Here is a 9,920-nt window from a genome sequence, read left to right as displayed (position 1 = left end):
AAAAATATATAGATAGATACACACACACACACATATATATATGAGAGGTAGAGGGGGAGATATAGAGAGAAAGATGGAGAGAGAGAGAGAGAGAGAGAATCCTAAAAGCTCTCTCCACGAGGGACCTTTCTGAGGGAGCTTTTTCTTATTTTTGCTACTATGAGAAAAATTCTAGAAAAAAACTCCCTCAAAAAGCTCTCTTGGTACCTCTACTCGACATGAACCAATGAGCTTCAAGCATGAGCTACAAGGACGGGTCGACCCAAGCAAGGAGGGGGTGTGCTTGCAAGATATACACCCTCACACACACTCTCATTGTGTGAAGCAAGAACTTCATCTCCTTGTCCAAGCATGTTGAGAAGTTGAGAGCCTACACCAACACGACTTGGCTATGAAATGCAAATCCAACCAAGAGCCATGCTCCAAAGCAAAAGCTTGCCATCCTCTTCATCTCCATTACTATGCTACTATGATATACTAAACTACAAGAGTAATACAAGTGAGGAGACTATTTCTTTCTCGTATGTTACTTCTCCTTCCTCTTCCTTCCCTCACTCCCTGCTAGCTCTCTCCACCTTTGAAGGTGTTTGAGGTCTTGGGATTGAGGACGGGGATATGTTAATGCTTTTGCAAGTTAATTAAGGGCATAATTTTGGTGTATGAATTCTACCATCTTCATTGCACCAACGAGGTCTCGAGGAACACAAACTTGTATTGTACCAAGTCTCTCTTTATGGAGGAATCTATAATACAAAAGCCTTTTGGAGAGGGGATCGGCTCCACATAAATCCGGTCCTCAACTGTTGTCAATTTCTCTAATCCTTTTTTCGCTCTCTTTTACAAGTATTGTTCATGCCAAGCTAATTAGGTGTAATCTTCGTCTTGCTACCTTTAATCATTTACTCTTCTTATGCTCTTTAAGAATTCTCTTAAAAAAAATGCTCACTATTGTTATTTCAATTTCTGCTACAGTCAATGTTATAGCTCATTTCTTGCTTAACAAGAGAGGTCCTTAAGTTGTCCATGAAAGGTTGGACCTGTTCATTGCAAGAGGGTAAGTGGGATAGGGATCTTTTATCTTGGTTGAAAAGGACTTAGTTCGAGGTACAATGTTGGGAACTATAGACTTAATAATGGAGTCTTTCGGGGCTTTTCTTCGGCTTAACCATTATTGAGCTACTAGCAAGCTCAACAGGAACCATAATCAACCGAGAAATGTTAAACCCTCTCCACTACTCTTTGCAATCAATAGTCTCTAAACCACAGGTGTGGCTGATTGAGAGCTAATTTTCAAAGGTAAAGAAGAGTGGCAACTAAGGTTTTTGAGGATACCAAAGCACAAAGTAGCATATACATAAGTTTAGTTAGCATGGATAACAATAATAAAGAGAGTAGAATGAATATTGACAACTTTTGATTTTGCACATGAAGGTGCTACTGATGATGCCCCAATGTTTGTGAACTATCTTGTTACTAGGTTGCAACAAGCTATGGGCAACCCTGCCTTCAAGCCGAAGTTACCCAACAACTTCGTGCTTATGGGATTTCCCCACCTCTCCAAGAAGAGAGAGATCTTAGGAAGCCCCTTGTTGAGACTTCCAAAAGAAGACTCTCTTCGATAAGAGAAGAGGAGGAATCCAATGAACGAGAAAGAAGTGAATCTCCAATTCCTCTGAAGATGTGGCTCCACGAAGACGGCGGTCTCGAAGATCCCCAACTCCTCCCAAGAGAAAAAGATCATCCTATAGTCCTTCTCCTCGTCACTCTGAAAGGGAAGAGAGGAAACAAAGGAAGAAAAACGCGAGAAACAGGTCACCCTCTTCTCCTTCTTCATCATCTTCCTCCTCTTCCGATTAAAGCAACGGCTATTCTCCTAAAGAATGCAAGAGGAGAGGACATCACAAATCCTATGCTGCTTGGAAAAGGTCCTACAAGCTTAAGAAGTTCAAAGAGAGGAAAGAGTATCTCTTTTCTCACCTATGATGGCACCTTTGGTGCTATCGACAAAGGTTTGGCCTTCATCCAACAATTTGATGCGTCCTTTGGAGACGAGGGCTTCACAAAGTCCTCCAAGCTACGTCATGTAGCTATGCACTTTCAAAAATTTGCTCGACAATGGTAGACTAGCCTTTGTGGCAATGGCGAATCTCCAAAGACATGGAAAACTCTACGAGTTTCCATCATGAAACAATTCCTTGCAAGCGACGCCAAAGATAAAGTGCTCACCGAATGGCGGAGTTTGAATCTACTCTCCAACGAGTCTATCCACAAATATGTGGACAAGTTTTGGGATTTACATCTCAAAGCTACAGTTTTTCAAAAGATGGACTTTGCCGAGCAAAAGAAACAATTTTGTGCAGGACTACCTGACGAAATGGCCAAGTATGTCAAGTCACAACGGCCAAGTACTATCACCAAAGTCATCCACCACACTATGGTTGCTTCTCGCATTAATTTCCAACAAGGGGCTAAAAGAAATACCAAGCCCATCGAAAACAAAGACCTAAATGATTCAAGAGGGAAGAACAATGCTCAAAATTCTTCCCAAGGTAACTCCAACAACAACAACAAGACCAAGGAGAAGGGAGTTTGCAAAGGTAAAAATAAACTCTCTCCTGAAGAGCTAGAGGATTTTCAAAAGGATCATAAATGTTTCAAGTGTGGGGAGGAAGGGCATTGTTACCGTTCTTGCCCCAAAAGAAATGCACGTAATGAAACTCCTAGAGCTTCCACAATCGAAGCTCCAAAAGAGGATGCTCATTTCAAAGGGTCATCCCTTTCCTATGCTTGGGGAAAGGTGAGGGAGAATGATGCCTTCATCATTTTTGACCCTACCTCTACTCACAACTTCATATCAACGGAGTTGGCCACTAAGCTGGGCATTTAATCTTTTGAGATGGGAGATACTGTAACTACCGATGGAGCTTTCAAGGGACAACAAGCCTCCGTTACTCCCTTGATTGGTAAGTTGAGACTTCATGCCCAAAGCTATGTCGACAAAGAATATTTTTTCATCTCCCCTCTCCAACATGAGGATGTTATCCTAGGGGCACCATGGTTCAACCACATGGCTGCCAACATGAAGTTCCCTGAAAGGAGAATTTATTTCACCTACAGGGAAAGGAACATGTATACAGATGCCAATGAGTCGGGTCGTACTATATCTCTTGTAAATTCACCTGCTTTTGATAAGTCAATGAAAAGCTCGGTTTCCTCGTACATGATTTTTACCAAAGAGGCTTTAAATGATCCTAATGTTTTGACAAAACAAAGTGGTAGGAATCAAGAAGAATTAAATTTGTCTAATTTTCTAAATAGATTCCAAGATGTATTTATCGATGATGTCCCATGGAGTTACCTCCAAAACGAGGGGATGATGACCAAGATAGAGCTTCTACCTGGGAGCTCACCGCCAAATAAACCTCCTTATAGAGTTTCTCAAGCTCAACAAGAGGAGATTATGAGGCAAGTACATGAACTAGTAGATAAGGGGATGATGAAGCCTAGTTCCTCTCCCTTTTGTTCACCAGTTCTACTAGTGCAAAAGAAAGACGTCACATATCGTATGTGTGTCGACTATAGAGCACTAAACCGGATTACTACCAAAGACAGATTTCCCGTATCGCGGGTAGAAGATCTGTTTGATAAACTACAAGGCTCTACCTACTTCAGTAGGATTGACCTAAAAAGTGGCTATCATCAAATAAGGATAGTGAATGAAGATGTTTTAAAGACTTCTTTTCGCACAACATTTGGTCTTTATGCATATCTTATCATGCCTTTTGGCTTGACAAATGCTCCGGCCACATTCAACCGCTTAATGGAGAAAATTTTTAGGCCCTACCGCAAGTTCACTGGAGTGTTTTTTGATAATATCATCATCTACTCCAATTCTCTCGAGGAGCATAAGCAACATCTAAAAGTAATTTTTTAAGCTTTGAGGGAGAATAAACTTTTCATTAACCAAAAGAAGAGTGAATTTTTCCTTCAAGAGATTCAATACTTAGGTCACATTATCTCTCAAGATGGTATTCGTATGGATCCATCAAAGTTAGAGGTAATAAAAGGATGGCCTAACCCAAGGAATCTACATGAGCTACGAAGCACGAGACCAAAGGGAGAGAAGGCAACGAGTCCCAAAGGGAGATGGTCTATCAAAGAGCAATGACCAGATAATGGAGCTTAAAAGACCTTAGGGTTAGCTTCATTAAATACCTCCAAAAGTTAGTGTTAAAAGTCCTTAGACCTAGGACCTTAGGGTATTTTAGACCTTAGACAAGCTAAGCACGTACTTGAGGTGCTTGAGGTGCTTGAGCTGACTAAGGTGCTTGAGGTGCTTGAGCTGACTAAGGTGCTTAAGGTGCTTGTCATGCTTTATGAATAAGGTGCTTGAGGGGCTTCATGACTAAGGTGCTTAAGGGGTGAGGTGTTCCAAAGTCAACCTAGATCCCTACAGAAGGAGGGGCGGGCCCTACAAGTAGGGACATGAGAGAGAACACGCACACACTCACTTAAGGCAAACCCAAGACAAAAGAGGCAACAAGGACACATGTCAAACTCCTCCCCATGTTGCCCTCATAAGGTGCCTAAAGCCTATTGGTTGGCCTCTAAAGGGGTCCAATGAGAATTTAGTTTATCTAATTAATTGTTTAAGCATTATTCAAGCCCTCTCTCTCAAAGGGGAAAGGAGGACACTTGTCCAAAGGCTACCTCTATTGCTTGAAATGACCTAGGCTTGTAATTGGCTAGGCTTGACATGAGCCAATGAGCTTCAAGCATAAGCTACAAGGAGGGGTCGACCCAAGCAAAGAGGGGGTGTGCTTTCAAGATATACACCCTCACACATACTCTCACACACTCTCATTGTGTGAAGCAAGAACTTCATCTCCTTCTCCAAGCTTGTTGAGAAGTTGAGAGCCTACACCAACACCTCTTGGCTATGGAATGCAAATCCAACCAAGAGCCATGCTCCAAAGCAAAAGCTTGCCATTCTCTTTATCTCCATTGCTATGCTACTATGATATGCTAAGCTACAAGAGTAATACAAGTGAGGAGACTTTTTCTTTCTCGTATGTTACTTCTCCTTCCTCTTCCCTTCCCTCACTCCCTACTAGCTCTCTCCACCTTTGAAGGTGTTTGAGGTCTTGGGATTGAGGACGGGGATATGTTAATGCTTTTGCAAGTTAATTAAGGGCATAATTTTGGTGTATGAAGTCTACCATTTTCATTGCACCAACGAGGTCGCGAGGAACACAAACTTGTATTGTACCAAGTCTCTCTTTATGGGGGAATCTATAATACAAAAGCCTTTTGGAGAGGGGATCGGCTCCACATAAATCCGGTCCTCAACTGTTGTCAATTTCTCTAATCCTTTTTTCTCTCTCTTTTACAAGTATTGTTCATGCCAAGCTAATTAGGTGTAATCTTCGTCTTGCTACCTTTAATCATTTACCCTTCTTATGCTCTTTAAGAATTCTCTTAAAGAAAAGGCTCACTATTGTTATTTCAATTTTCGCTACAGTCAATGTTATAGCCATATTCCATTACAAGGCTCACCATTTTGTACCTCTTTTGAATCTTCTCTAGAGCTAGCTGCACAAGCTTGCACAATAGTAATAGGCACATTTATTTTATAGCTTGATTCAACTTGTTTGTCTTCTTGCTTTTGCTCCATGACCTGGGATTTGAGAGTCTCTTGAGGAAAAATGTTCTTCTTTAGTAGTGATTTGGTGTGTGTGTGTTGTGGGGGTGGGGGGGTGGGGGAGAGGTGATTAGTTAGGAGGTATCTTATGCTATGGAAGTAGGTATTAAAACTGTGTCTACTCATTCAAAGATGATCAAGCAATATATATATTCCTTAAAGTTATTAAGAGCTCAAATTATAGGTGTTGAAAAGGATCGTCTTTGATGGTTATTTTGTGAAGCTTGGCAACCACAACTTTGTCTTGTAGGACAAATATATCTATACTTCTATAATAGCGGAAGGGATTCAGGCCCCTCCCCCATACACGTGGCAGCTTTTGCTTGTGACAAAGTTGTTGACTTGTGCCTCCTTGTGTCTCTCACATGGTTGTGCCTTTGGGTTCATCAAGTCACGAGAAGCATATGCTTTAATCTACCTTGTTATAATTAATATCCACATAAAAGTGTGTCTAGTGGAGCTTTGTGCATCAAGCCCTTCAACCATAAATGGCCTCATATATCTTCTTTGAGATCTTCTTATACCGTAACCCTATGGGAACCCTACCCAGGCTACAAGTGTCATCAAAATTCCAATGCTCAAATCAACAAAATTCTTCAACCATTGCATGAACACTCGCTTGACACCATGCACCTTGCAAAGAGTGTCTAGGAACGAACACTCATTAGGAAGGGGGGGAGTTGTGCAAGGATATGTGCACATCTAAACCGCAATAGTGTGAAGACAAGTGATGCTGATGTGATGAGTGGAGCCAACTGTGGATAGTGGTAGAAGAAGCAAGGATAGATGTAGTGAATATGCCAAGCGACATGTAGAGATCTATGAAGATGCAATGCAAAAGCACTTTTTTGCACTTAAACCTTCCGCAATTGGAGTGATGTACAAATGATATATTGGGCTCTACATGAATCCTAAATTTATAACCACTGTAAAGTAGCTCTTTAATTGATAAATCTATGATAAGATGTGTTTATTAGTTTATGGGCACTTGGAAATTTTATCAACCCAAGGTATAAAAGGCAAAATCCTACAAAGTATACTCATTTTGCATAATGAGAGCTTGGTTATGGTGTCACTTGGTTGTGGTGTCCATCTCCTTCTGCATCACTAACTAGTCTCCTACTTAGCAACCCTCTTTTGTGAGTATTATTGTGTGTTTGCTATGCATTGACATGCTATTCTTCTCAATGTGTATGCATGTGTAGAGTGATTAGAGAGGTGTGCATTACTGAATGCATGTGGAGTGACTAGAGGTGTGTGCTTAGTGAATGCCTCTCCTATGTCTGCTAATCTTCTTCATTGTGTGTGTGTGTGTGTGTGTGTGTGTGTGTGTGTGTGTGTTGGTGTTGCAGGCTAGTGCTTCGCAAATCTCTCGCTCTCTCTCTCTCTCTCTCTTCCCCTTCTACATGCTCCGTAGTGGAACACATAGATGGTGTGTTAATGTCAAGTTCCCAATTCACCCCGTGCTCGTCCCTAGTTGAAACTTGAAGTTAACCAATGCCTCCTTTGAGCAAGCTTACTCATGCCAGTATGGGGTACCAGCTGGCGTAAAATCAAAAAATCTCTCATTAGGAGACAATATCCGCTTCGCACAGGATGACAGCGAAGGCATGAAAGAAGGGTCGCGCACAGGGAGTAGGCACAGTTCGCGCAAAGAGGGGGCAGGGTAGAAGAAGTCGCCAGCGGGGGGGGCGGGGGGGGGGGGGGGGGCGGGGGGCAAAAGCATAATTATTTAAACTTATGGACATACCTGTCAGCTCACAGGCATTGTGGCCATCGTGGTTTATAGTAGTGCTGAAAGATGTTCCACTTTTGCGTGCGAGTTCGAATTCCTGCTCTCTCGTGTTATGAGGAATCCCTCGCTCCTGTGAAGGAATCGGCAGGAATCTTCAAAGAAATTGAATAAAACGAAGTAGTAGTATGTCTGTTATTTTGAACCAGTAGGGGGTACCCAACTGTAAAAAAATAAAAAGAAAGAAACAAATCTGAATTGATACCCTCTGCAGCAAATAGCGAGGCAGTGAGCGACAGTTGATAAGAGGCGTCAGCAAGGCGAGAGGGAATGGACGAAGAAGGTATGGGGCACGAGGGGTCGCACGCAGGCGCTCGTGCAAGACGGAAGTGTCTTGTGCAGGGAAGGCATGACGTCTGTATTATTTTTTATTTTAAGGGTTTGCTGTGTGAGCAACACCTCACGGCGACTGGGTTGGCTACAGTGAATATCTCAAGTCGGAGCCCGTGTGAGTTCGAGAGTCGTCTAGTACCTTTTAAAAGGTTAAGGGGACATGATGGTTGCAGCCCTGGTATAGGGGGAAGAATCTTCCCTATATATGAAGATAATATCGAAGCTCCCAGTATTAATCATAAATTGATTTCAATTACAAATCAAGCAGTGCCAATGCATTGAGACATCAACGTATTGGATGTCAGAGAACTTTGCCTGCCAAAATGCATCCTCCTCTTACGCTCCACAAGCATCCTGCCTGCGCAGAGGTTCGTCACCTTGGTCGAATCTCTCTCTCTCTCTCTCTCTCGTCACATGGGTCTTCTGCTGTGGGCAGATAATTCAGGAATTCGTCAAATGTCACGAGGATCACCCTATTTCCAAGTTTTTTGGTGAATGCACCACCTTAAAGATCAAGCTGGACAAATGCTTCCGCCTCGAGGTCAGCCAGTTTTGCCACCATCGTTGTTGGATTTGGCATCTATAGTATGTGTACTTAATTGGGCTATTGAAACTGGTTGTGTCTGTCCTTCTCATGAGGGTGTCTTTCCCCAGAAAGAAGTGAAGCGCAAGGCCAATTTTGAACAAAGTAAGAAGATGCAGGAGCGGCTCAAAGCTCAACGAGCTGCAAGAAGGGCAATGGAGGAAACGTCCAGGCCAGAAGAAAACTAAGGACACGTTGTTTTGAACGGACATCTGTAGCCAACAAACAGGCGATATTCAAGAGAGAGCTAATTGAACAAAATGCTACATATCTCTTATTGGTTTAGCCTTCAAGCGAGGGTAAGTCTTTACACCATGCTTGATCAAGCCTGTGAGAAATTCCATAATGATGGATAAAACAAAGCGTTGACTCAATGTACTTGAACTTTATCCTGTATATCTTGGTAGAAGTGTCTTTGCCGATGTGGGAAAAACATATTAGTGCTTGGCTTATTATCTGTGAGCACCTTGGAACATGTTTATTATGGAAGTATCATAGGATGTGATTGTAGAGATCAACACTCAATTTAGATAGGACTGTATTGATACAAGAGTTTTGTTACTAGATGAGGGACTCACAATAGAAGCAATAAAGCATGATTTTAGGTGCATGAGCCTTATTTTCAAGGAGGCGCCTTCAGCTAATAAAACTACACAATTTCATTGTACCTTGTGTGTGTGTGGCGGGAACATTTATGGATATGCTTGGTTCTACCACTTATTTGACACTTGCCACTAATGGTGTTAATGGGATGGTGTCGTATTTAGTTAATGCTGTGCATGATGGAGCTGAGGAGTATTGTGGATGGGCCCAATGGTGTGCATTGTCCACTTGGCTAATAAGACCTCCACTAGTGCCTTGTTAAACAGGTGAGCAAGCAAAGGAGCTAATGAGCCAATGGCCTAAATAAGGTGCTCTCCCTGTACACTTGTCTTATCAGAAGCTCGTCCGTGGTGGAGGCGGTGGATAGCTACCTTTACCATCAATGGGGCTAAGAAGCTAACCGCGGTGGGTTGGAGCTATGGTAGAGGTGGGTTGTCGCTGCTCAAGACAAAATATACTATCTCCATCTCTTGTGCCTCCACTTAAGCCCACTTTTGATGGCAGGTAATCCTTCTTATCACTTTTTGTGCTTCTTGCTCTATAATGCTCCCATGAGCGCACTGCGCGCGAAGTTTTGTGTGTAGCACTCTTCATGTATCATCGTACCACAGCTTTGGGGCATGGTCCCAGATCTGGCCGTCTCCCTTGTATATGTACAGTGGGGGAATCTTTACTCGGTTGTTGTGCAAAAAGGAGTGATGCAGATTGTGTTGAAATATCATCCATGGGTGACATGGGATCCATAAGCAAGCCGAAATGACTCTTCACAATTGAACCATACAAACTAAGTGATAAGGCTATAGATGGGTTTTGCGATGACAACGTATATGTAGATAAATCTATGATCCACAATGTCACATGAATTCTTGAACTTCCTTAGCATTTGTTGGTCTAGGCATTTTAGCAAT

The 9,920-nt window shown here is 42.4% G+C and overlaps 1 protein-coding gene across 1 annotated transcript; it reads left to right on the top strand.

Annotated features, from left to right (window-relative positions):
• Window positions 1-8,037: 8,037 nt before the first annotated feature.
• On the top strand, window positions 8,038-8,861 carry LOC147440182 (Cytochrome c oxidase biogenesis protein Cmc1-like protein). Its single transcript, XM_086529951.1, has 3 exons — window positions 8,038-8,194; window positions 8,263-8,367; window positions 8,481-8,861. The coding sequence occupies exons 1-3, from the start codon at window positions 8,150-8,152 to the stop codon at window positions 8,595-8,597; spliced, it is 267 nt and encodes an 88-aa protein (XP_086386077.1). The 5' UTR covers window positions 8,038-8,149; the 3' UTR covers window positions 8,598-8,861.
• The last annotated feature ends 1,059 nt before the right edge of the window (window positions 8,862-9,920 follow it).

Source organism: Adiantum capillus-veneris, chromosome 15 (assembly GCF_014529385.1).
Source record: "Adiantum capillus-veneris isolate H3 chromosome 15, ASM1452938v2, whole genome shotgun sequence".
NCBI classification, from domain to species: domain Eukaryota; kingdom Viridiplantae; phylum Streptophyta; class Polypodiopsida; order Polypodiales; family Pteridaceae; genus Adiantum; species Adiantum capillus-veneris.
This window is presented reverse-complemented; position numbering and strand designations above follow the sequence as displayed.

What these genes read in the sequence shown, in the direction of transcription:
- LOC147440182 (XM_086529951.1), top strand. Translation starts at nt 8,150, where the DNA reads ATGCATCCTCCTCTTACGCTCCACAAGCATCCTGCCTGCGCAGAG. An exon ending in AGCATCCTGCCTGCGCAGAG is followed by an intron (nt 8,195 to 8,262) that starts GTTCGTCACCTT and finishes TGCTGTGGGCAG; the next exon opens with ATAATTCAGGAATTCGTCAA. An exon ending in ACAAATGCTTCCGCCTCGAG is followed by an intron (nt 8,368 to 8,480) that starts GTCAGCCAGTTT and finishes GTCTTTCCCCAG; the next exon opens with AAAGAAGTGAAGCGCAAGGC.